The sequence below is a fragment of the Rhinichthys klamathensis genome, unplaced genomic scaffold, assembly GCF_029890125.1.
Source record: "Rhinichthys klamathensis goyatoka isolate OS25496 unplaced genomic scaffold, OSU_Roscu_1.1 h1tg000059l_1, whole genome shotgun sequence".
Taxonomy (NCBI): Eukaryota; Metazoa; Chordata; class Actinopteri; order Cypriniformes; family Leuciscidae; genus Rhinichthys; species Rhinichthys klamathensis.
This window is the reverse complement of record NW_026606604.1, coordinates 5,487,693-5,514,816: the sequence shown is the minus strand read 5'-3', so window position 1 is coordinate 5,514,816 and position 27,124 is coordinate 5,487,693. Positions and strand designations below refer to the sequence as shown.

At 37.3% G+C, this 27,124-nt stretch overlaps 1 protein-coding gene across 1 annotated transcript; it reads left to right on the top strand.

Moving 5' to 3' along the window:
• The first annotated feature begins 2,495 nt into the window (after positions 1-2,495).
• stag1b (STAG1 cohesin complex component b) lies at positions 2,496-25,770 on the top strand. Its single transcript, XM_056249116.1, has 34 exons — positions 2,496-2,663; positions 11,141-11,279; positions 11,369-11,486; positions 11,585-11,722; positions 11,817-11,913; positions 12,611-12,687; positions 12,781-12,985; positions 13,114-13,265; positions 13,347-13,420; positions 13,553-13,676; positions 13,808-13,906; positions 14,003-14,082; positions 14,464-14,571; positions 14,663-14,777; positions 16,076-16,193; positions 16,293-16,396; positions 16,486-16,578; positions 16,913-17,002; positions 17,100-17,303; positions 17,408-17,478; positions 17,562-17,649; positions 19,637-19,717; positions 19,830-19,922; positions 20,066-20,240; positions 20,780-20,919; positions 21,000-21,101; positions 21,191-21,339; positions 21,514-21,642; positions 23,066-23,274; positions 23,429-23,603; positions 23,815-23,928; positions 24,224-24,338; positions 24,502-24,582; positions 24,724-25,770. The coding sequence occupies exons 2-34, from the start codon at positions 11,251-11,253 to the stop codon at positions 24,745-24,747; spliced, it is 3,771 nt and encodes a 1,256-aa protein (XP_056105091.1). The 5' UTR covers positions 2,496-2,663; positions 11,141-11,250; the 3' UTR covers positions 24,748-25,770.
• The last annotated feature ends 1,354 nt before the right edge of the window (positions 25,771-27,124 follow it).

Here is a 27,124-nt window from a genome sequence, read left to right as displayed (position 1 = left end):
TTTGGATCAAATTACTTTATGAAACAATACATGGATTAAATAAGCGCAATAATCGTTCGCAATAATGAGTTTCTACTCACCTGTATCTGCTCTCCGCGCACGGGAGACTGTTTGCGGGCCCGAGCGTCGTCTGACTTCCACGGACAAAACTTAGAAAAACAAATCCACGAATCCGTGCAGGAAACTTTTAAACCACCACAACGCGTTCAACAGCCTCCAAATACCACCAGCTCCTCGGTATCAGGCCTGATAGTGAACTTTAAAGGTCTGTTTGGTGATGTTTAAGTGACTGGCTAACGTTTGTTGTCGAGATATTAACAACACGAGAGTGAAGGTGTGTTATTATTCAAAACGGCTTGAGTCACAGTGCGAGAAATGCGACTAAGTATAACGGTACGTGCTAGTTAAACTGGGATATGATAAAGAACGGAGCCGCACGCCTCTTCCCTCCCTGTGTATTTGTGTCCGGAGTTGAGCTTCACTCTCTCGGCTAAACGGCACCGCGAACTCCCGCCCAGAGCCGCTTTATCGACTAGCCCGCCCACTCTCCACTGCGGCCCTTTCAGTAACTCAACGGCTGCGTGTTCTACATGCGTTTGGCTGCAGTTCAATGAGCGCTGTCGATAGAGGGAGGCATAACGCAACGAATTGTCTTGAGTTGAGTCCATAGGGATTGTGGATAAAATTAAAACCTTACAATTTAAGCTTTTTGGCAGTTATGGTGTTGCATGACCGTATACTTTACTTAAATGTAAAGCTATGTAAATCACTAGTTCCCATCTAGTTGAATGCATTTTGTATAAACAAGCTAACAACAAATGCATGCATGTTGCATGTTGATTTGGCTTCATTTTACTCGTTGTGTTCAAGTTGTGTTTTATTTTATTTTATTTACCTTTTTTATCATTGTTTTCCCCTCTTGTCAATGATTACAACAGCCCATTTTGGGTCACGACCACTGATCTATATTTTAATACCCACCAGTTGAAAAACACTGATGTAAAAAAACATTTGATGCATTATATGTGTAAATATGTTTACATTTATTAGAAGATGTTGGTGCTTTTGTAAAGATGGCAGACTTGTATAGCACTCATAGACTGTGAAAAACAGCACTACATCTGCTTCTCTGAAAAGGAATGTAACCAATCAGGATCTTCACTGAGCAGCATGTGACTCATGTGTGACTGAGTGGACGGTCTGGCCTGTATTGAAAGATTCTGTGCTTCCGTTTCATCTGAAAGATTTTTCGGTTGGTTGAGAGAGACTACGGATACTGATGTTGATCAAAAAGGATTTCTGATCTCTTAAAGCTGGTGTTGTTCTCAAACCTTATTATTTTATGTATTTATTAAGTATATATGTATTAAGTATTTATTAAAAATGACATCTGTTTTTACAACCTAAGCACCATCCCAGATATGTTTGACAGATAGTAATAGTGAGAGATGAGATGTGAACCAGAGTCAGAAATTAACCAGGAAATAAACGCCACTGAAAGTGCCAAAAATGCATTTATAAAATCTATAGGCATATATATATATATATATATATATATATATATATATATATATATATATATACATGACATAGACAATTATGAAATATAAAAACGATGTGTATATATATATATATACATACATATATATATAGTTTTTATATTTCATAATTTTCTATTCTAGGCTTATCTATGTTTAGTATGGTTTAGCGGATATACAGACACCATAATAGCCATCAGAGACAGTACCTGTATGTGCAGTTTGATGGTCAACTGTTGTTTAATGCTTAGCTAATATGGGGTTGTTTATTTGAATAAATAAATTCAATCAAAGTATTTGACATAAATAGAAGAAAAGCATATTTTCCTGTGCCCTTAATAAGGTATAAAAAATACTCAATGGGAAAGTATTGCTTTTTACTGACTTTTACTTATGTCTTATTATGGAAATTGTTACCATTTTAATTTTCCCTTTAAAAATACTTTTTTGTATGTAACCATATAAAGGCGATTTTAAAGTAAATTAAACATTCTACAAGAAAAATTATTTCCAAAAGTGTAACTATGCAATGCATTTTAATAAAATAAAAATATTCGTAGTTCAATTTTTACAATATTTTCATCAATATGATGTAAAATATAGAGAGATGACATACAACATGCTAGCTTTTATTTCGATATTTATTTCTTTTTAAAATGTACATAATAGAAAATAACTCAAGAAAGGGGTACATGCCAAAGAGGAGAAAATGATGGAAAAAAACAAATGTAAAGTTACTGTATTTTTTATTGATGTGATTAGACTAATGCCTATGGTAACACATATAGTCATGAGGGATACAAAAGGCCAGGCGTGAAATGGTCCATCTACGATCTCAGCACAGTGAAACTTTATCTCTTTATCTCTTTCAAATACGTCTTTTATTATTTTTGCTTTGTGTAAAAATATCCTCTGTCCACCAGGAGGCGACCTCAGATCAGACTCCCATCGCGCCATTTCGTTGCGGTAAAAGCCGCCAGATGGCAGTTTAGGATTGCTTCTCTCAGGAAAGGCGCGGTTCTGCTTCAGGTCTAATTTACAATATAAAAACATAAACTATTTGGTCAATTAATCGCGCCAATTATTACTGACGCGTGTCCCGGAGGACCCCTTTTAGCGGTTGAGGTGAGTTTGTACTAGTTTTGCAACAACTGAATCTGAATCTTTCCGTGGGGTGCGCGCTCACTGCGTAAATCGAGCTTGCATTAAAGATGGAGGACATGCAAGAGGGAGTGTGTGTGCGTGCGCGCGTGTGAGTGTGTGTGTATATATATGTGTGTGCGTGTAGGGGGGATGGGATCAATTCTCGAAGGACAGTGTGTGCGTGTGTGTGCATGCCCCCTGTCCTTGGTGACACTGTCTTCCCTTTCACTCATGGCTATATTATCTTAATAAGCTGAAGCGCGTGTGATTTGGTGTGTTATTGCAGGAACGAGTGTGACATTATGTCTTCCTGCCGCCATGAACGTCAGTCAGGCGCGCGAGACTCTCAACTGCTGTTGTTCTCTGATGCGCTCGTGCTGGTCGCTGCTAGTTTGAATGTAATGTCTGATTTGTGTACTTGCTTCTAAGTTTGTCCAGTTTCACACACTTCCCGGAGTTGTCACGAAAAATATGCTTTATTTGCGTACTTTAAGGGATGGAGATTTGTGTTGGTTAAGTAATTTGGGCCAGTAAAGATAAACAGCACAACTTTTGACCGAGACGTACATAACTAGTTCGTTGAGTAATGTAAAACATCTGAGAGGAAAAATTGTGTGTAGTGCTACTTGCGTATGCTAAATCATTCACAGTTCAGTTATTGTTTTTTCTTGTTCACTTTTTGTCGTAAAACGTTGATGTCTAGATTTAGCTTGTAGTTAATTCATGAAGGCTTTTTTCATTAGCAGAGGCGTTTAGACACTACTTCCACAGTCAGGTTAGTTGGTCACACTTTACAATAAGGTTTCAGTTGTTAACATTAGTTAATGTATTACCTAACGTGAACTAACCACGAGCAATACATTTGTTGCTGTTTTTGTTAATCTTTTGATAACGTTAGTTAATAAAAATACAGCTGTTCATTGTTTGTTCATGTTACTTCAGTGCATTGATTTGAATAATGTATTAGTAAATGTTGAAACGAACATTAACAAAGATTAATCAATTCTGAAGTGCGGTTCATTATTAGTTAACTTATGAAACCTTATTGTAAAGTGTTATCAGCTAGTTTAAGGACTATAGCTGGTATTTGATTATTTATCTGAGCAATAAAATACTTCCCAGGCACAATATTTTATTTATATTTATTCTGACAAAAACAAAATGGAGAGAGAGAGAGAGAGAGAGGGGGGCAATGGTTATGTTTAATTCTTGAACAACTTAACATGCTCACTGACCACTTTGGAAACTTAATGAGTCATTCATCTAGCTCCGTTCCATGCTTGTAAAATATAATGTAACTTTTCAAAACAGCTGTGCTAACTAGGTTGTCACAGATGGTAATTTCCTCTATTTAGACTGAATGAACACTGATTGACATCATGTGAGAGCTCTTGTTTGCCCATCAATCAGTTTTCTATTTATGTTCCCATGAGCTTCTAGTGTGAACACAGGTTGTTTTCGATTGTTCTGCTTTTTAAGGTGAGATGTTGGCAGGTGTCTGTATATCTCACGGTGCCACTGAGTAAGCACTGAATAAGCATTATCCAAATGTTGTTTGTGCAATTTCTGAGTCTTGATTCAGCACTGAACCATGATAGTTAGTGCTACACTTTGTTGCTTTTTGAGGAAATATGGTTGCATCAAATACTATTAAGAGAAAAAGATGACATTTTGGGGTTAGGGATTTTGGCTAACGTGTGTGCTGTGAATATATATATATATATATATATGTACTTCTAAATCCAACAATATCCATATAAATGCATTACATATTGCATACCCAGTATTATTGCATTTATATGGATATTATTGGATTTAGAAGTACATTATGCGCACAGAATATGTATTGCACAATATGTCTTGTGAAGTTGGTTAACATGCAGTATTCCACACACAAAATATAAAATGCTTCTATATTTGTTCCCAATCAGGGACTTTTTAATTTAAGTTTTCCATCTTAACAAATCATGAGATTTGATAAAATCTTAAATGTTTAATCTGCTATCAATTACCCGTGGGCAGTATTTGCTGATTTGTGACCGAATGAATTTGTTCCTGGTTCACTAATCTGTCTGAATGATGCATTTGTGAATTAATCTGAGTTTGAATGAGTCCTCATGCAGTTTTTTCCAAGAGCTTTCCAAGTTTTGGCGAATATATTGGTCAAAGTGCAAGAAATCTATCAGTAGTCTAGTCCTCATTAGCCTTATTTACTTTGTGCATATGTTTCTATTTACTTGTATTAATATTTGGCTGGTGTGAGGAATAGTACATTAGAATTTCTGCAAGATAAAGTTTCAAAGTTTGCCAGAAAGCTACAAGCCTTTTGATCCGAGATCGTTGTGGTAAAGGGTTTCATACGATTGAAGATTGAAAAAACCCACATTGGAATAAAAGGCTTTGCACACTTTAGTGTTCGATATGTAGTCCGTCTACATGCGTGTAAAGCCGTTGTGCTACAGGTGTGTACCTTCTAATCGTTGTGCTAAATGCTGAATGTTTTACTATCTAAAAGTCCAATCAACCTCAGAGGGTTAGCTTCTTATTTGTATGGATATTATTGGATTTAGAAGTAACAGTGTTTCTGTTTGCACTGTTGCCAGGAACCTGATGGCTTTTTAAATACATCAAATGAAGGCTGTGGTTTGTAATTCTATCTATACATCTTGGCGTAGACAAGGAAGACTTTGTGTTAAGTGTAAAGTGCTTGATTTCCCAATAGACTAAGATTTATCCCTGGAGGACTTATTATAGACTTCAAAACAAACCCTAAATCCCAGCTTCAAGTACATCATATAGCTAACTTCAATTTGGGATTTCTTTAAAGTATTTTTTCTTTGATGGAGTTTCTTTCAAAGCCATTTCTTGGCAGGCTTTAGCTCAAATGTGCTGATTTCATTATCTCTCACCTTTATAGTCTGAACTGTAAGGCAGATATCCCATATTAAGGACCACAGCAATTGCTGTCCTTGGCTTTGTCCCTCTGGAGAACCACATGCAGAGAGAAAAGCTCTCCTCAGTAGATTATACAAGCATAGATATCACCTTTCTGATTTGGTCATGCATCTATTTGCATTATTTAGTGTTTGTCTGTATATAGGTGTGTGTTATGCTGATAAAAAAATAGCACTTATTGTTTCTATAGTTATTATACCAGTGAATATTTTAATGATTGTCATCAGCTTTGTTTCAGAAGTAAACCATCTTGGAACAGATGTTTATTGGATTAAATGGTGCCCGGATAGTCAATGTTAAACTAGTGTGACTTCACCTTTCTTTTGTAGTATTATGCCCTCTCCTGAGTGCGAGTGTTTTGAGCAATTTAGATGCGTGACATGTATTCCAGGAGGCCGTTGTTGCCATGGAAACACCCTCACTGTCGGTCATATGCTCTTATCTTGGCATTTTATTGGCTGTGTTATGAAGATCAATGAATGTTGCTTTAAGAGATGAGAACAATCGCATCACCTGTGGGATGAATGAATAGTTTAAATTACAGAAGTGGATGAAGATTCACCATGTGAATGGGATTTTAATATTTGTACATTTATCCCTATCTGAAGGATTTCTCATGTATGAGGTTGAAAGGGTCTTTTAATACTCCGGTGCACATGTATATTCATGACAAGTTTATATGCGTATTAAATATCCATCTGTTTAAATTGTAAACTTGCTTGCACTATAAACCTGTATGGAATAATTTAGCTCAATCTCATAAAGAAAACATTGGTTTGACTATATTTATTTTAGTATAATAAGGAGTTTGCAATGCACTTTAGAATTGACTGTGTGCAAAGGCAAAACTCATTAAAAAAGGATAGTTCGACAGAAACATTCTGTAATCATTTATTCACTCCAATTTCCAACCCTCTATGTCTTTCTTTCTTCTGTGGAACAAAAAAGAAAAGATTTTTTGAGAAAGTCATGCTGGTTTGGAACAACATGAGGGTTTAGTCATTTTTGAACTAAACCTTTTAACCCTGAAACTGAGAAAAATGGCTTACAAGTTTAATGATTGGTTGGATATCATATTCATAATCCGTTTTCTCTGAGCTTTGTCAAGCCAAAGCTATCACAGAAAGATCACAGTCTAAAATGCCGGATTTCATCCGCAACTACATTTTGTTCAAAGTTTATTTACCGATAGCATAATTATTACACTGCATTTATATACACTATTCTATCTCTCTTTTTTTGTATTTAGTTACAATATATAGCACTGTAATTAGTATAGTTGAATTATTTTCCTACACTTTCTAATTGGCTATTAGTACTTTTTCCACATTTGCTGATTTGGGGGGTAAAAAAAAAATTGTAGAAGGGTTGTAAATATAGTAGAAAGTGAAAGTACTGTGCTCATGTTGGTATCCAAAATATGTAATAAATAAACATTTGAGGGGCAGGAAATGTTTAAAACTTGAGTAACAGCTGTTCAAATTCTGTGGGCACCGATTCTATGTAGACCTGGTTAATTTAAGATATTTCAGTGTTAAAACTGTGTAAAAATGAGCAATTTTAGAAGCATGAGTGTTAGAGGTTAAACAAATGATGTTACATTTATCTAGCTAAAGGCAGAATTCCACATCGACAAGCCACATATAGTTACATCATTTAGAAAGTAAGTGTGTGTAATGCCAGTCGTTGCGGCCCACTCGCTTGAAAAGACCTTATTACGCTGATGTCTTAAGACAGATTTTGATCTATAAAACATTGAGTTTTCTTTCAAACCTGAGATGGAACGAGCGTGTGCAAGACAAAGCGAGAGCTAATGCTGCTTTTCTCACAGACTCTCGGGGCAATTGTCAAGCTATTTTGAGTGTTTCACAGATCATTAGAGACTGCTGTCTGTCCAGCACAAGTGTTTATGAGATGAACAGATGATAGGATATATAAATCCAATCTCTTTTACTCTAGATAAACAATCCTCACTTCTAAACCAGTGCACGTATAAGCTAAGATATATCTTTGTGTATAGATCTATATACAAAGATGTGATCTCTAAAGGCTGAGTTTGGCACTGTTTTTTTATTTATTTATTTTTTTTGACAGCAGAATAAATAATTGCTGTGGAAAGAGGGAAATGTGAAAATGAGGGAAATGTGGGAAATGGTTTTCTAGAAATGTGACCTGTTTTGTGAACAAGTTTCTGTGATTTTGGTTAGGAAATGTGCACATTCATGAATTTTGCACACACTTTAATGCAAAGCTAATTACTGTACATTTTAGCACTGGGAATCAAACCTACAACCTTTGTTGTTTGCGCTATGATTTAGTTGAGCTACAGAAACTAATTATAATCCTCTAATTAACATGTTTTGATTTTATACCCAATGTAAAGTGTAACTATTTTTGTAATTTGTTACTGTAACAGACCTTTGCATCCAACCCTGGCCTGTTCTGAGGAGAATTTGACTTCCACCCACACAACAATATCTTTTATTTTTGTGTTGATTAATTAGTCACGGAAAGTATATCTGTGCAACTGCTTATTGCGCCTTGTTATTGGTAATTGTGTACTGTAAGATAGTTATGCTTGTGAAACATTGTTTTCTGTGGACTTAAAATGGATCATTCATCTGTCTTTTCTGGTAATGTGATTGTTGTAATCTTAGAGAGGTTAAGATATCTACGTTTTAGCAGTAAGAGATGAACTTGAAAGTCATTATGTAATCCATAACCCTTCAAAGCTAGACATCAGACGCAGATATCAGAGGTTTATACGTGATGCATACAGCATTCAGAATGGGCAGTTTGGTCTGATGTAAACCAAACTGAAGCATACTGAGATTCAGAGTGTCTTTTCCACATTTAACCCCATTACTGATTCAACTAAGAGCCCAGAGTTATTTGAAAGAAATCTGTTGTGCACAAACATGAAAATAGCCGGTGACCATCATCGGATCCAGAGAAAAGAATATAATTGGTCTGATTTAATAGCATTTCACACGGCCAGTGCCAAGAATAGCCTCATTTCGCTGTCATCATACAGTGCAAAGCATTTAATAGTGTGTCCCCAGACTCTAATGAATCTGTGCTGCTTACTCTACCAGCTCGATGAGAAGCTGCAGGCCCATTAGCACATTCACTGAGCCATTGAGTTGCTTTCAGGGGCTGTCCTGTGCTATGTCATTATTTGCCACATCTACACTTCTTTTTCCAATTTGACCTCACTGTGAGAACAATTTACTCTTGTCTTGACCCCTCTGTGATCTCTTCCTTTAGTTTTGAACAGTAATGCAATGCATGTTTCATTCAGGTAAATGTTAAAATCATTTCTCCAAATCTCAAAGTAGGCCTAATTCTTTCCCTCAGAAATGAATAGTATGTTTGACAAACACTTGCAATGATTCGCATTCATAGGAGATGAAGTAGCCTAATACTGTTTTATTTAACATGCAGTGTGTCGCTTCATGGGAGTAGGCTTTTTAAGTCACATGATTAGCGGAACACCTATTTAAACCCCTGCTGTTGGACACTCGCAGGTGGAATAAATTAAATTTTTCTGACTGAATGAATAGAGTATTTGTATCTGTAACTGAAACTTTTGCATGATCCGCATCAGTGCCATTGTGGCTGCCACTGGTTGTGACAATTAACGTCAGAGTGAGACATTATATGGGTTGGAGACTATAATGATAATAAAATCAATGGGATTTAAACATTTAAACCGTTTTGAATGTTTCTGTCTTTATTTATTCAGTTGACAGGAACTGTACTTGCATGACTGGAATTAGCTACCTGGGGGTGTTTCCAAGATGGCTGCCAAGTGACTGACTTACCTTAAAAGGACGTTTGGTTGTTTGAGGTTTGGGTGGGGCTTCCTGTTTGATAATTCAATGGCATTGGCATGTTTAGAAAAACCTTTGTGGAAATCAGTCATCTTTCTGCAATTATTTTTAGTTCTTCTAATCTCATGCTACAAAAATTCCACACTGTGAGTGAGACTGCCCCTTTAAATACCACAAGATTAGTTGCAGATTGGCAGCTCATAGTGGAAGTAGAGAGTAATTTCACATAAATTATCTTGTACTACCATGAGCCATTGAAGGTGTACTGCTGAATGATCCTCCATTGTATATTGCTGACATTGACATTCATATTCTAGAATTCCCAAAAGGATTCAGCTCTCTTCACTGTCAACAGCCTCCACTGCTGAGGTGTAAATGAGATTTTCTTTCCTGTGCTGTACCTTCGGTACATAGTACTATAGTTAACACTTACTGATCAGAGAGAAACAGCTTGTATGTATGCACTTCTGCTCTACTAGAGATATTTGTGCCTGAATAACGTTATTTTAATCAGTATTTGTTTCTTATTTGTCTGCTCCCCAACTCTGGTGTGATTAGGTACGGTCAGCTGTTAAACTCTTTTTCTGGCGCAGACGCCCAGAGTTTAGGCCTGGACCATATTTACTGAGATATCCAAATCTGAATGGGGGAGGGGAGCATTACAGATGCAGAGTAAGGGGTTTTATTTTCTCCTTATGTCCACTTAGAATACCATCAGACGGCAGTTCTGTCTTGAAAAGCCTGTATCTTGTGAGGAAGGGAATCCCGGCGTGCATTCCTGTTGAACTTCATCCATATGTCTGTTTCACGGTTGCATACAGTGATTCAAGCAGTTTGAATCCTCAGTATTCACAGAAACATCTATTACTACGGTGTGGAAAGTCTCCTCTGGGGGTGGGGAGCCATCTTGTGTTGGTTAAGATCAAATCATTTGTGAAGATGCATCCAAGTGCACTGTCTAAATCAGTCAGGGATGGAAATATTCGCTTTTCATATTATCTAATAACACGGATAAAGTCTGATCTAATTTAGATCTGTGTACGTCCAATCTCCACTTGATTTAAATGTGTTTAGCCTTCCTGTCTGCCTCAGTTTCTGCTGTTTCCACAGCAACAGGGAAAAGTCATGCTTGGGATGCCCCCTAATGGCAGTGTTTATTTTGTCTAATGTAATGTAATGCTATATTTTTGCCTCAGGTGTAAGAGATTAAGACAAATGTCATTTTGCTGTAATAAGTGGTTATTATGATTGCGTTTTGAGTTGTTGCATATATTTGTGATCCTGATCCTGGAGTTTAGTTTTATTGAAAAATCATGGGTGGTGCTGTCCCTAGTGGCTGTGTTATGTTATTAATTTAATTTATATGGTTTCAAATGGCAATTAATTTAGCTTTATTTTTATATTTTATAGAGATCTTTTTTTAACTTATTTTAAAATAAGAATAAAATAATAATGTATTTTTATGTTCACTTTTATTAGTGTTTGTGTAATTATTTACTGAGGCATAATCTATTAAATGACTAAATAAAATCGCCAGTAAGCCAAGCTGCTTAGTGCTTTTGTCATATTGTGCACACTTTACAGCTCAATCAGTGTTATGCTACAATATTATAAGCATGTAATTATGCTTCATATCATCCTGATATGATTATGTTTGCTCTTAATTCTCAGGTTATGTGTTTTGAAGCCTTCTAGGCCTGAACTACAGAATTGCAAACACATCCACGGCATCACTGGGTGATTCCTCTCTAGATTCCCCTAGTTTTGTCAGAAGACACAACATGATCAACTCAGAATTTCCTGTGTTACAGTAAGTAAAACACTTTAAATGGATGGGAATTGGGAACTAATATTGATTTGCATACAAGTGTTAATAAACATTTGCAATACTCTGTGCAGGGACTCGTCAAACGACGGGCAAGGCGACACCATGAGTCTGAGCATGAGCGTAAGTGAGCTGGATGACCCCGGGGAGGGAAAAGGCAAGAAAAAGAGAGGCAGGCCTGGAAAACAAGGAGTAAGACCACCACTGCAGAGCAGACCAACTGATTGCATTCTTTTGAACCCTAAATGCATTCTGTCAACCACTCTTTCTGATCTGTCTATTTTTGCCAGGTGGCCAATAAGAAGGCCCGGAGATCTCCGGTTGATAAAGGAGGGAGGAGGCCGAACGGAGTGGCCCATCAGAATGGAGAGGGGGCAGACCCCAGCACTCTGTTTGAGGTGGTCAAACAAGGCAAAAGTGCCATGCAGGTAAAACACAACATGTCAAGTGTCTTTCTATCGGTTTCTGTCTATTTGAGGTGTAATTGTACTAAATTACTGTTGTTTCTTTTTGCAATTCCAGTCTGTCATTGATGACTGGATTGAGTCTTACAAGCAAGACAGAGACCTTGCACTCCTAGATCTAATCAACTTCTTCATTCAGTGTTCTGGCTGTAAAGGTAATTTTTGCATTTCACATCTCAATACAGTTCCAAATGAATACCACTCCCCCCCAGTATGATTGTCAAATATGACTGCAACTTTCTATTTTAATATATTTTCTAAATTTAATTTATTCCTGTTATGGCAAGTCTGAATTTTCAGCATCATTACTCCAGTCTCCAGTGTCACATGATCCTTCAGAAGTCATTCTAATATGCTGATTCGGTGCTCGTGAAACATTTATTGTTATTATTATTATTATTATGGATTTTGACTGACAACTGGTGTACATGCTTAATATTTTTTTGTGGAAATCTTGATACTTTTCAGGATTTATTTTTCCGGTTACACTTTATTTTAAGGTGACATAGTTACGTTGTACTTACTCAAATAAGTACTGAGTAATATTAATTAACTACATGTACTTACTATAGAGTAATGTTAGGCTTTGGTTTTGGGTTAGTTACTTGTGATTGTGCATAATTTACTGTTATTACTATAGTGTATATATACTATAATGTAGTAGCGTGTAACTACGTCACCTTAAAGTAAAGTGTTACCTTTTTTTCAGTCACTTTTGATTAAATTAATGCATCCTTGCTGAATAAAAATCATAAATGACCCCAAACTTATGAACGGTTGTGTATATATCTTTTGTCTGATATTTCACAAATATCAAACTGTACCGATGTGATGTATTCATGTGAATCGCAGGCACTGTAAGGATTGAGATGTTCAGGAACATGCAGAATGCTGAAATTATCAGGAAAATGACAGAGGAGTTTGATGAGGTTTGTTGTCACATTTGACTCTTTTTCTCTCTTTTTTTCTCTCCACCTGAATTCTTAAAAATGTTAATAAATTTCTCTGATTGTCAAATCCAGGACAGCGGCGACTACCCTCTCACAATGGCAGGACCGCAGTGGAAGAAATTCCGATATAACTTTTGCGAGTTCATCATGGTTCTGATCCGTCAGTGCCAGTACAGCATCATCTACGATGAATACATGATGGACACGGTCATTTCTCTGCTCACTGGACTCTCAGACTCACAGGTCCGAGCCTTCAGACACACCAGCACGCTGGCAGGTCAGTCCCTCAACTTTGACCTTCAAGTTATACATGCAATATATACTGATATCAGCATCCAGATATATCCACATATTAGCATACAGCAGTTGAGTTAAGTTTTGTCATGTTTCTTGTTTCTACTGCAGCAATGAAACTGATGACGGCACTGGTAAATGTTGCTCTGAACCTGAGCATCAATCAGGATAACACACAGAGACAGTATGAGGCTGAACGGAATAAGGTTGCAGGAAAAAGAGCCAATGAGAAGCTGGAACTGCTGCTGGAGAAGAGAAAAGAGGTGCGATTTGTTCCTTTTCTTCCAAATTTTGTTCTATCTCATGAATTTGTTTTTCAATGTGTTTTCTTGTTCATCTTGTAGCTCCAAGAAAATCAAGATGAGATTGAGAACATGATGAACTCAATCTTCAAGGGTATTTTTGTTCACCGTTACAGGTTAGTAGCTGGTACTAGAAACCCATTTGTGATGCTTTGTTAGTCAAAGCATAGTCTGAATGAAATCGGAATCAAATACTATTGTGATTGGAAATAAATTTGACAACATGTTTTTATCTTGCTTTCTTTCAGGGATGCCATTGCAGAGATTAGAGCTATTTGCATAGAGGAGATTGGAGTTTGGATGAAGTTATACAGTGATGCTTTTCTCAATGACAGTTACTTAAAGTATGTGGGCTGGACGCTACATGACAGAGTAAGTGTTTATAATTTCCTGTGTGTGTGTGCGTTTTACTTATTCCCATCTCTCATAATTATCACATGCATCAAAAATATATTGGTGTTATTCTAGATTTAAATAATTGTGTAAAATGTAATCCTTTACAGCAAGGTGAAGTTCGACTCAAATGTCTAAAGGCCCTTCAGACCCTCTACACCAACAGAGAGCTTTTCCCCAAGCTTGAGCTCTTCACCAATCGATTTAAGGTAACACGTGTGAATACTTATTCAAATATTCCAAATGTGCCTGATTGCTGTGGACATCAGTTTGGAAACATTATGATGTCACTTCCTTCCTCTCAGGACCGTATTGTATCTATGACGCTGGATAAAGAGTATGATGTGGCAGTAGAGGCCATACGACTTGTCACTTTGATTCTACAGTAAGTATTTTCTACATAATCTCTATTTTTCAAGTTTCTTTGACTCTATGGCTTTGTTAAATATATTAGAATTTATTTATATACAATATAAGACTTAACAATTACAATTATTTATTTATTTTTAATAATATGACAGCATTTATAAACATTTTAAACAATAGAATACTACATTGTGGTGTTGAGTACTGAACATTTTGTCAAATGAAGGTGTTTGCATTAGGAAAATATAATACTTTATATTGTAGAAGTTGTAAGAAAAGTTCCTAGCATAATCTTTTCCATGTTTCAAATAAGATCTCTCTTGTATGACTCTGTCTTCCATCTCTCATGTCTTAATCTACATCCTTAAATCTCTCTCATTCATCTTTTTTTCTCCTGTAGCGGTAGTGAGGATGCTCTGTCTAACGAAGACTGTGAGAACGTCTACCATCTAGTGTATTCGGCTCATCGGCCTGTTGCTGTGGCAGCTGGAGAGTTCCTCCACAGAAAGTGAGATGAATGAACATGTCTGTTTCAAACATGATCACAGCATGCCAGACTTCCCAAATGTTTTAATCATTTGTTTGTTGTCTGGCTGCAGGTTGTTCAGCAGGCATGACCCTCAGGCTGAGGAGGCTTTGGCAAAGAGACGAGGTCGAAACAGCCCCAATGGGAACCTTATAAGAATGCTGGTGCTTTTCTTCCTTGAGAGCGAAGTGAGTTTTATATGCAGAGCTCAGCCTGTATTCACTTCTATATATTAATTTATTTGCTCATCCCCTCACTTAGAATTTAATTTCCTTAAGGCTAATTCACACTGAACCAACAGATGGCAACAGACACTTCGTCGGAGCAGTGCGTTACCCCTTTTGGCCTTGTTTTTGCCTATTTAACATGTTAAATCAGCGATTGTCGGGTCGTGGAACATCTGAGAAGTGACGTACTGTAATCTGGTGGTTGTCTGAGTTGGTTATTGTGTGGTCGGTGCAGTGTGAATCGGCCTTTAGTTAAAAAGGGTTGTGTGCCACTCAACAGGATGCGAAATTGAAATTTAATTTGAAATTTAAGAAAGTAGAAATTAAATTCAAACTGCTGTTATGACTTACCAATAAACATTTTGTCATTCAATCAACATATGCGGTATTTCTAAACCTTATATTATAAATTCATGTTTGATATGCCTATTTTAAAAATGTAATACATTTTAGAAAGTAACCTTTTATGGACCACGGTGAACGAACGAACATTTATTTTCACAATTCTAATTCACAACCAATTTGTTTGTCAATGTTTATTATTCATTTTATAAATTTTATATTTTATTATGTTTATGTTCAGTTTTTAAGGTATCATAACAATGTAATGGCCATCAAAAAAGATTTTAATTTGGCAAAGAGTACCAAAAAAAAAGTCCATGTTATGTCTTGAATTTAAAGGGATAGTTCATCCAAAAATAAATATTGTCATTTTCTCACCGTCATGTTGTTCCAAACCTGTATGAATTTCTTTCTTCTGCTGAACACAAAAGAAGATATTTTGAAGAATGTCAGTTCATGGGCCCCATAGTTGTTTTTGTTTTTTGTTTTTTTCCATAACCAAACATTTCCAGTTTGGTTACCCATATTCTTCAAAATATCTTTTGTGTTCAGCAACTCAAACAGGTTTGGAACAACTTGAGGGTGAGTAAATGATGACAGAATTTTCATTTGTGAAAATTATCCCTTTAATTAAGAACATATTTGTAATCAGTTCAGAATCTTGCTTATGTATCTTGCATTATTCACAATTATCCATAATTAGACAATAATGATTGTTTTGCCACAAAATCTTTGTATGACTGTGAATTTCTTTGATAGCAGTTCTAAAAATCCTGTCATTCCTTTTTAAATTCAAATTCAGCTTTCTGTCGGATGTGGCCAATTCAATTAAAAGGAAGCCATCTCTTAGTTTCTGACATTTGCCTGACACTGGTTATTGATTTATCTAACCGTCCTCCTGTTTTCTTGCGTGGCAGCTTCACGAGCATGCGGCATACCTGGTGGACAGTCTGTGGGACAGCTCGCAGGATCTGCTGAAAGACTGGGACTGCATGGTAGAGCTCCTGCTGGAGGACCCTGTACCGGGGGAAGAGGGTACAGCAACTCGCATTCATTTTAGATTGTTTTTGGATGAAACAAGCCTGTATCTCTGTGTTGCCCATCGGTCCTTACTGATTGTGGGTTTTGTTGTAGTGCTGGGAGACCGGCATGAGAGCGCACTGATCGAGCTCATGGTCTGCACCATCAGGCAGGCAGCCGAAGCTCATCCGCCTGTGGGCAGAGGAACAGGAAAGAGGGCAAGTTATCTTGGAATCAGTCTTTACAGTTGACGCATTATAGATTCTGAGTTTAAAGACTTTCTGTTGGTCTTCTGTGCTCACTTCAGGTGCTCACTGCCAAGGAGAAGAAGATGCAGATTGACGATAAGAATCGACTCACTGAACACTTGATTGTTGCTCTTCCCATGCTACTTTCAAAGGTAAAGTACCAGGGTCCAGTAATGCCAGAGTCCAAGAGGCCCGAGAATGGCCTCACAACATAGTTTTCAAAACAACAACTCTACATGCAAATCACAACCAAATTGCACTAATTATAATCAACAAAGCTGTCTACTCTTCTGCTTTTTGGTGTGACGTGATTGCACACATTCAGTTGGTGGCTTCCCTCTTTTTATTTTTGTTGTGTTGCAAAGCTGATCCAGTCACTTTTTTCCATTGCGATAAAATGATTTATATAATTTTAAGCTAGCTTGTTGATGGCATAAAGATGCTGAATCTAATTACTTTGAATGTTGCTTCACATTTGTTCTTTAGTACCAGACTGATTCTGAAAAGGTGGCGAACCTCCTTCAGATCCCTCAGTTCTTTGACCTTGAGGTCTACAGTTCAGGACGAATGGAAAAGGTCTGTTGGAGTTCTAATCTAGACGCATTGTGTTCCGGTTTACACTAGTGTTTAGTTGTTTTCTCGTTTAACCCTGTCTCTTCCTATCTGTGTTCAGCATCTGGATGCCCTGCTGAAGCAGGTCCGGGTGGTGGTGGAGAAGCACACAGAGATGGATGTTCTGGAGGCGTGTAGCAAGACTTACAGCATCTTGTGCAGTGAAGAATACACCATCATGAACCGCGTAGACATCGCTCGCAGCCAACTCATCGACGAGCTCACGGACAAATTCTCTCACTCGGTGGAAGACCTGCTGCAGGAGGTGAAAGAGCAGCTTCGTTTCAGTGCTTTTTCTCATGTATGAACATTAGTGAATGGCTTCTAAGCATTTGAAACTGAATTCCGTTTTTGCTGCTTTTTTTCTAGGCCGATGAGGCTGATGATGATGACATTTATAATGTTCTTTCAACGCTAAAGAAGCTCACTGCTTTCCATAAGTAAGAGACCGATTCGCACTTATTTTGTCTTTGTTGTGGAAAGTTTGTACACAGCATTCAGGTTTGTTTTGTATGCTTTCCAGTGCACATGACCTTACAAAGTGGGACCTTTTCAAAAACTGCTATCGATTGTTGAAGATGGGGATCGAACAGGGCTCCATGCCAGAGCAGGTAAACAAACAAGTTAAACCATGAAAATGGATGGGAATCAATGGATCAGAAGTTCATAATTCAAATTTTCTTACCTGATAACATTGAATGAATTGACATGAAACATAGACTTATAAAACAGTGACTAAATTGCAGAGACTAATGTTCAAAAGTGTAGGGTCCGGAAGTTGTTGTGTTTGTTGTACTTTTATTCAGCAAAGATGCATTAAATTGATAAGTGAAAGTAAAGTAATTTCTTAATGTTACAAAAAAATTCGGTTTCAAATAACTGCTGTTCTTTTCAACTTTCTATTCATCAAATAATCCTGAAGATATTAATCACGGTTTCGACAATAATATTAAACTGCACATAGGCCTGTCGCGATAGTCGATAAATCAATTAATCGCACGATAAAAAAAATAAGCTCGATTATTTTTACGGACGCGATAATTTCCATTTGCATGCTTGTTTGTTTTCCTCGTGTCTCTCTCTCTCTACCAAAGAGACTGGATGACAACTCTCGGTTTCTTAGCATGAACTAGAGCTTAGATTCTCTGCCCGAGCCCGAACTTGACCCGACCCGGCCCGACACTATCCTCGGGCCGGGCCCTTGATCTAGAGACGTGCACTCCCAACGCAATAGAGTACGGCGCGGCACTAGATTTGATGGCCGGGCGCGGGCGGTTATGCACTCACTCTGTGTGTGCGGGCTGCGGGAGAATAAAACGATTCGCGGGACTCCCGCAAACTAGAAATATCTATGAATAAAACATATAAAAACGAATAGATTTTTATTCATTTGTTGCAGAAAAGCATCAAGAACAACTAAAACAAAACGATTTACAGGCCAGAGTTTCTATTCATAACATGTTTGCAGCGATGAGCGATGTAGCCAATCACAGACATATGTGTTGACTTCTTGAACGCAATGGCCAATCAGAAGCATTTAAGATAGACTCCCCTCACCGCTCAAAACTGACTTTTTGTTCAGTGCTGAATTCTGTATGCTGGCAAATCCTCGAATTATAACAAACAAAGTGTGGATATTATGAAAGATTTATTGTGCAGTCAGCTTCATTGATAATAACAGAGATGTGTGAGATCGCGATGAACTGTCTGCTTTTTAGGAATTATTAAGCGAGCGCACTTTGCGCACATTCATTCATGCCAAACCATGCACGCAGTAGCTGCTTGCTTTTATGTTAAATTAACACTGGTTTGTGTGTTAATGCTTTAATAACAAATCATTTAGGGTAGGGTCGGGTTTTGTTTACATCCATTTTATTTATTGTTTTTGGTATTTATTCAAGTGCATTTTTTGTTAGCAGAGACATTGCTTTTATTGTTTTTGGTTGTTTTGTTCATTTATTGTGGATATTTAAAATGTTTCCATTTTCAGTGTTAAATAGTCTTTAGAAATAAAAGTTTATTGATCTTTGAAAAGGTGTACCTGCATTATTATGCCATTATCATTATTTTAGATGTAAATGGTCTCGGAACGACAATATTATCGTTTATCGCAATAATTTCTTGGACAATTTATCGTCCAGCAAAATTTGTTATCGTGACAGGCCTAACTGCACAACTGTTTTCAACATTGATAATAATAAGAAATATTTCTTGAGCAGCAAATTTCTGAAGGATGAAGACTGGAGTAATGATGCTTTGGAAAAATTCAGCTTTGCCATCACAGAAATAAATTACATTTTAAAATATATTCAAGTAGAAAACCGTTATTTTAAATGATGATATTAATATTTCACAATATTACTGTTTTACTACTGTATTTTCATCTAATAAATGCAGCATTGGTGATAAGAGACTTATTTCAAAAATGTGCTTGCTTGACAAACTGTATTAACTTTAAAATTTCACAAATATGGATAACAAAGAAACATGTCATTACCTCACAGTGTCTGATCTTGTAAAATATGTATTATGAAATAGCCCTTTGTAACCCAGTGCATTAAATGATGAATCTATATTCCCTTGTCTTGTCTCGGGCAGATCGCTGTCCAGGCTCTGCAGTGCTCTCATTACTCCGTCCTGTGGCAGCTGGTGAAAATTACTGAAGGATTTCCATCAAAGGTGCAATAGACCCCATAATATGCAGTTGCAAAAACTTTCCAAGTACATACGTCTCATTTGCTTATGTTCTCTGGGAATTATGTGACATAAAAGTTCATGTTTCCTGTTGCAGGATGATCTTGTGGCGTTAAGGAGAGTGGTGAAGTCTTTTCTAGCGGTTTGCCAACAGTGCCTGTCTAATGTGAACACTCCAGTCAAAGAGCAGGTGAGCAGAGACATTTTTAGTGACCTTAACAAACTACAATTCTATTGAATTATTGCTGGGGTTCTTTAATTCCGTCTCTTAAATGTCATATATAAATGTTTCAACATGCACTATGAGTCATGTTGTCTGGTTTCTCTCCATAGGCCTTCATGTTGCTATGTGACCTGCTGATGATCTTCAGTCACCAATTGGTCAACGGCGGTCGAGACGCTCTCCAGCCATTGGTCTTTAATCCAGACAGCTCCCTGCAAAATGAACTGCTCAATTTTGTCCTAGATCACGTGTTTATCGACCAGGATGATGAAAATCAGAGCATGGGTGTGTGTCTGTCTCTATCTGTCTCTATCCTGAGACTAAGACAGTGAAATAATGAGAAATTGAATTTATTTATAGAGCACATATAAAAGTATGTTGACACTTCTGAAAGGTGATTTCAGATCAAAATCATGATACAGCATTATATACACTACTGTTCAAATGTTTGGGGTCAGTACGTTTTTATTGGGGGGACAAACAAATATATACTTTTATTCAGAAAAGATGCATTAAATTGATTGAACATTTATAATGTTACAAAAGATTTCGATTACAAATAAATGCTGTTTCAAATAAATTTAGCTTTGTCATCACAGGAATAAATTACATTTTAAAATATATAAAAAATACTATTTTAAATTGTAATAATATTTCACAATATTACTGTTTTTACTGTATTTGTAGCCTTGGTGTGCATACAAGAAGTTTCAAGATCAAAGTTTCAAAAATGTCTTTTGAATAGTATTGTACATGCCATACACTAAACTGCAATTCATAATTTAACTAATAATTTCAACTTCATGCTGGGCCGTTTCTTTCAGAGGGTGATGAAGAGGATGAAGCCAATAAGATCGAGGCTCTTCATAAGAGGAGGAATCTGTTGGCCGCCTTCTGCAAACTTATCATCTACGACATAGTGGACATGCCTGCTGCTGCTGACATATTCAAACAATACATGAAGGTATGAAAAACTGACACATTTAAACCACATAGATCTGTATGGTTGAGAAGTGATTCAAATGACTGCTGTTCATTTTTCAGTATTACAATGACTATGGAGACATCATCAAAGAAACCTTGAGTAAGGCCAGACAGATGGACAAGATCCAGTGCGCAAAGACCCTGATCCTCAGCTTGCAGCAGGTATGGGAGATCATTATCACAGTTGGTTATGAATGTTGAATCTCTTTCTTTCCTTACATTTTCAATTTGAACACTTTTCCTGTTTGCAGCTCTTCAATGAGCTGATCCTGGACCAAGGACCCAACCTGGACCGAACGTCCTCACATGTCAGCGGCATTAAGGAACTAGCCCGTCGCTTTGCACTCACGTTTGGGCTGGACCAGATCAAAACCAGAGAGGCCGTGGCCACACTGCACAAGTAAGAAACTCTTCAGATCAGCTTTACACCATTTGTATCTAAAGAATGAGTAGCAATTATGAGCAGGAACAGAACCAGCAGGACTATGTGTTTCTTTAATGACCTTCAGTTGCATTTGGCTTTGGAGGTTTAATGTGAATATTTGCAAGAACTAATGTCTTATAAAAACCTTAGGGATGGGATTGAATTCGCCTTCAAGGTCCCGAATCCAAAAGGACCAGAGTACCCACCACCGAACCTGGCCTTCCTGGAGGTTCTCTGTGAGTTCTCCTCCAAACTCCTACGACAAGACAAAAAGACTGTGTAAGTACAGAAAACACTTTGAATATTATGTAGTTAAAGGTGCTCTATGTATTTTTTAGCGGCCTCTAGTGGTGATGTTTCAGATTGCAACAAGAGCGCTCGTGCTCGTGTGCGATCTCAAGAGCGAGCATTCACTACCGGCCACACGGAGACTTTCAATGCAACGGCGAAAGCATCACACACAACATGCTGGAAACTCATGTAAACTCCCACTGCAACATAACAATAATAGGCTACTTTTATCAGCTTGATGTTGAACTAATGCTCCATGCTCGTACCATGATAACGTTACATTGACTGCATTTAGCCGACATGTGTGTTATCTAGCATAAGGCATTTCACTAACTATTCGTGTATCTTTCACAATCAGCAATGTCAACATAGGTGAATGTATAATATGATAACGAAAACGCTGAACTAGACTGAACAATGTCAGTGAGACAGTAGGAAGTAACATTACTGTACTGAACGTGTCTGGAAATGTTTACTATAAACAATATGATAGTAGTGGGATAAGTAACGTTAGACAGTAGATCTAGTACATAAAACAAGTATACATCCTAAAGCACCTACTTTTTCTTATCCTGGAACAGTCTTTTGTATTCATTTCATGTCTCATTTAGTTTACCTTGCTATTTCATTAGAGTTTACTAATAATTCAAAAGCTCTGCCGATGTTGATCCGTGTTTTCGTCCTGAGTCGATCAGAATCACGCTTGGCCTGACGAGCTTCAGCAGATAAAACTTTTTTGTTTTTTATATATTTGTGGAGTTTGTGTTGTGCTGGAGGCAGGTCGTTTTGGGGTGTTATCAGACTCCATGTCGTTAGCTGCAGTGCCGTCGGTCGCATAGACTGTATATAAGGAGAGAGGCTCGGGAGCGCGGATGCACGTCACATCCGTTGGATTCCGCGGTAAATCCGACCCGGAGACTTCACATATAAATATGAATATTGGCCTTCAGAGGTAATAGCAAAACCCGACAAGTGGATCATTGTAATGTGTGATTACAACCCCTTCACACACAGGCAATAAAAAAAGGATTCATTTTAGAAGAAAAGCTACAGAGCACCTTTAAAGGGATAGTCCAACAAAAAATGACAATTGTCATCAATTACTCACCCTTATGTCATTTATTCTAAATTATGGAAAATAGCAATAAGAAGATATTTTGAAGAATTTTGATAACCAAATGGTTCTGGTGCCCATTGACTTCCATTGTATTTTTTGTCCATACAAATGTAGCCAATGAGAATCCAAATTGTTTAGTTACCAACATTCTTCAAAATATCTTATTGCTATTTTCAATCATTTAGAATAATGATAAAATCACCAAAACGGTGTCATGCGTGTCCAGACTTTTAGTATTATATCTGTGCATCTGTTACAGTGTGTTTAATTCTGATAAATGTGTTCATGCCACAGTCATTCCTACCTGGAGAAGTTTATGACAGAGTATATGATGGAGAGAAGAGAGGACGTCTGGCTGCCTCTCATCGCATACAGGAACTCCCTGCTGACAGGAGGAGATGATGACCGGTTGTCCGTCACCACCGGCACCAGTTCATCCAGCAAAGCCAGCACGGTCCGCAGCAAAAGGGGCCGACCGGCACAGCACAAAAAACGTCCGGACGGTAGGATAAAACCTTTAACATTTCATACAAGACAATTAAAAAAAGCAAATGAAGCTCTCAAATTTGAATTAAAACAGATCTTGTTTTTATTCCCTTGGCATCGTCTAAGATGAATCTGATTGGTCATTAATGTCTTTTTTGTTTCATTTGACAGAGGAGAGTGTTGAGGGGTCGTGGGTGATTCGTAATGACACTCTCCAGACACCAGGGGGCCTCCATACCCCACAGCTCACATCAACTGTCCTGAGAGAAAACCCCAGACAGGCAGCAGATCACATCCCAGACCAAGACTCATCGGAACCAGGCTCAGAACCAGACTACATGCACAAGTATGGAATTACAGTCTAATAAAAACAGGCGGTTGTTCAGAGCTTCTTTTTTTTTTCATGTTAAAAGATGCCTAAAGATCATCTCTGTGTTTTATGTAGTTCCATTATGGAGAAACATTTTACAGAACGCACGGTTTTCTTATGTTATTTGAGCTCCTGCTGAAGCGATTTCTCACATTGCTCTTGCATCATTTTGTTCCCTCACTTCCAGCCCTCAGATGCAGATGTCATGGTTGGATCAGCAGAAGATGGAGGAGGTGAACAGAAAAGAGAGGGGAGCCATGAACTACATGAAATCACGCACTGGTGGAGTGAGACAGCAGGTGTACGTACTCGCACTGACATTTCAGAAAGCTTTTGTGACCTTTCTGAGGGAAAAAAATGTATGTGTGTGTGTGTGTGTGTGTATATATATATATATATATATATATATATATATATATATATATATATATATATATATATATATAATCATTTACTAATAAATACCTTTTATTAGTGAATTAAAGTTTAAATGCCTAACTGTAAGCTTAGTTTAAGAAATAAAAAATGTCTGATCACAAAAATAGAGTTGAGAGATTGTATTTCTCAGTTCCTTGAACTTGAGTCATTTTATTCAGGCGAGGCCTCATGGAAGATGATGCTGAGCCCATCTTCGAGGACGTGATGATGTCCTCACGCGGTCAGCTAGAGGACATGAACGAGGAATTCGAGGATACCATGGTGATAGATCTGGTAAGAATTTACAGATGTGTGCTGAGCTCCATTCTGAGTTCTTAAGTGTATTTGTAATGTGTCTGGAGACGGACAAAACTACGTTTCATATTACAACATCTGGTCATCTGTTAGATTAGATCTTTGGGGTCATTTTTGCTCTCTTGTTCGTTCTACGTTTTAGCCGGCGTCGAGAAACCGCAGAGAAAGAGCTGAACTCAGACCGGACTTTTTTGACTCTACGGCCATAATGGAAGATGATTCTGTAAGTGTACCTCAGATATTGATATGTAAAAATGTCAACTTGTTTTGTAGGATAACTAAATTAGGCATGTCAGGGTGGCATTTTAAATTTTATTCAGCGAGAAAGTACTAATTGATTTATCTTTACTTCTTTTTCTAACAGGGATTCGGAATGCAGATGTTTTGAGAAAGATTTCAGCCTCTGTGGGTGATCACAACCAGCAACCAACAAGAATCACATCTTAAACGTTTCTATTGTTTTTTTAATAGCAGTTTCACACAACTGTACGCAAGCATGTGAGCTTCCTCTCTTAGTTTTGTGGTTGGCCATAATCCCATTGTGAGCCTTTCCTGTCAGTCAGCATTTCCTCAGTTCATAAGGACCAAGCGAGCCTGTAAAAGCTGTTATCTGCTGGTCTTACAATGGTGTTACGATCACAGCAACATCTCAGCAGTATCAGTTCCTATTTTTCATATCATCCATTGATTTCTTAGAGCAAATGTGGTTTAATCGGACGTTGTTCGGACAGACGTTTTGTTACTCCACTGCTTTCTAGCTATTTTAAGACTATCGCCCGTTCATGTTCTGGTTTTGTTCAGGGTGAAATTTAGACAGGAACATGTTAAGGTCGTGATCATTTTCTTTTCAAGTCTGTCCAGAAGTATTATTGGCCTTAAAAATGTATTATTGCTTGAATTTGGTGTTAGATTACTTGATTTACCAGATTAATAATAGAAAAGCCCACGTTTCTTTCAAATTAAAAAGGTTCAAATATATGAGGATATTTGAGGAGGAAGTACACCGAAGTATTCATTACTTCAGACACTGGTAATGTGTTTTATACAAACCTTTTGTTGAAGAACTTGTTTCTTCCATGTTTACCTCCTCTGTTTAGAGTCTGCTCAGTGATTTACCTTTTTTACTGTGCGTTTGTGGAAACATTGTAGCTTTCACACAATACTGTATTGCTGTGAACATTTATTGATCGTTTATTGGGCTTTTAGGTCCATCTGAATATCCACAGAGCAGGTTTTGATAAGACCTGTGTGGTATTGATGAGTGATGTCAGAACCCTTGTTTAGACCGGTGCTTTTAGATACAGACTCCGATCAAACAGTGGTATTGTCATTTATTTTAACCTTTTCACTGTTAAAACTTTGCTTTTTTTTTAAAAAAAAAAACATGTTTAAATAAAAGTATTTAAAAGTAGTCTAGTACTTTCAAAAGTATTTTGTGAAACCTACCGAATTCTTTTCTAATACACATTAATTGTTTGTACATACAAGATTTGTTTTGAATTTTACTACATAAAAATAACATTCTCTTCAAGCTCCTCAAAATATGAAGAGTTTTAGAGACACAGGAAGGGAACAGTAAGGATTGTGTCAACAAACATTGGTTTTATTGGGTAACTGGCTTCCAGCCAACATAATTAAACTGAGGCAGTTTCAAGATAGAGATATTACCAGTGCTACACTACGTTTTAATTAACTCTTTCCCCACCAGCGTTTTTGAAAAAAGTTGCCAGCCTGTACCAACATTTTTTTTTTTTTTACCAACAAGTTTCATGGCCCCCAGAATATTTTGTTGTATGAATATCTGAACATGCAAGATATAAAAAGAAAGAACAGACCCTCTGCTTTTGAACAAACAAACAAAACTTTTTATTCTAGCTTCTTGCATTTTTTTTATTTTATTTTTTATCAAAACTTGAAAGTGGGTGAGCTTCATAAAAAAGACACATTTTGAGCAAAAAGCTGAGAAAATCGCACTTTTGTCCAAGACTACGTGTGGATCGGATTCAGAACATTGGTCAAAACATAGATGGAGTAGGTCGAGTCCATCAACACCCCTAAGCTCGTCCTGGGTCAACATTTCATTTGGTAACGTTTGGCAGTTTTGATTTATATGCTCCTTGATGATCACGTTATTTTACAAATACATGCTTATATATACTATCGCTTGTTTCTGCTTATTTTTCACCTGTGTTTTGATCAGGAGATTCGGTACTCTTTCAGAAGATGCGTAATTGCGCACCCTACCATATAACTGAAAACGGAAAGCCGATGTGAAGCGTTGTCTCATAAATGACAAAATTGCGCCAATGCTGGGGAAAGAGTTAATAAAGATGCACTGTTTTTTTTTTTTGAGAACTACAAAAGTTATGTAATGAGTGAGTACATCATGAATCCATCTTCCAAACCGTGTTTTTGTGTCTTACGACTCACTACAGTACGCCTATAATAAGTGTTTATATTCAGACTATTTTAGCCCAAGCGGGACACCAACCACTGCAGAGTATCCCCGGCTACAGTGTTCTTCCGAAAAACGCATAAAGTTTTGTTTAACCACTAAAGCGCCAAACGTTATAGTGTACCTTTAAAGGTTGGGTAGGCAATTTCGGAGCGTCTAGCAATAGCAAGCTAGGTTTGAAAGCATAAGATCCCACCTTCACTTCAGAGTGTTCTCCAAAGCCACGCCTCCTCCAAAACACATGAACGCACCGGTAAAGTGTCATAAGTGACAGCGTTAAATTACTTCGTCTCAAAGCACATAACATTAC

Coding starts and splice junctions, on each gene's coding strand:
- stag1b (XM_056249116.1), top strand. CDS start 11,251: ATGATCAACTCAGAATTTCCTGTGTTACA. Junction 17,479..17,561: donor AAGCTCACTGCTTTCCATAA/GTAAGAGACCGA, acceptor TATGCTTTCCAG/TGCACATGACCTTACAAAGT. Junction 23,275..23,428: donor GCACAAAAAACGTCCGGACG/GTAGGATAAAAC, acceptor TTCATTTGACAG/AGGAGAGTGTTGAGGGGTCG.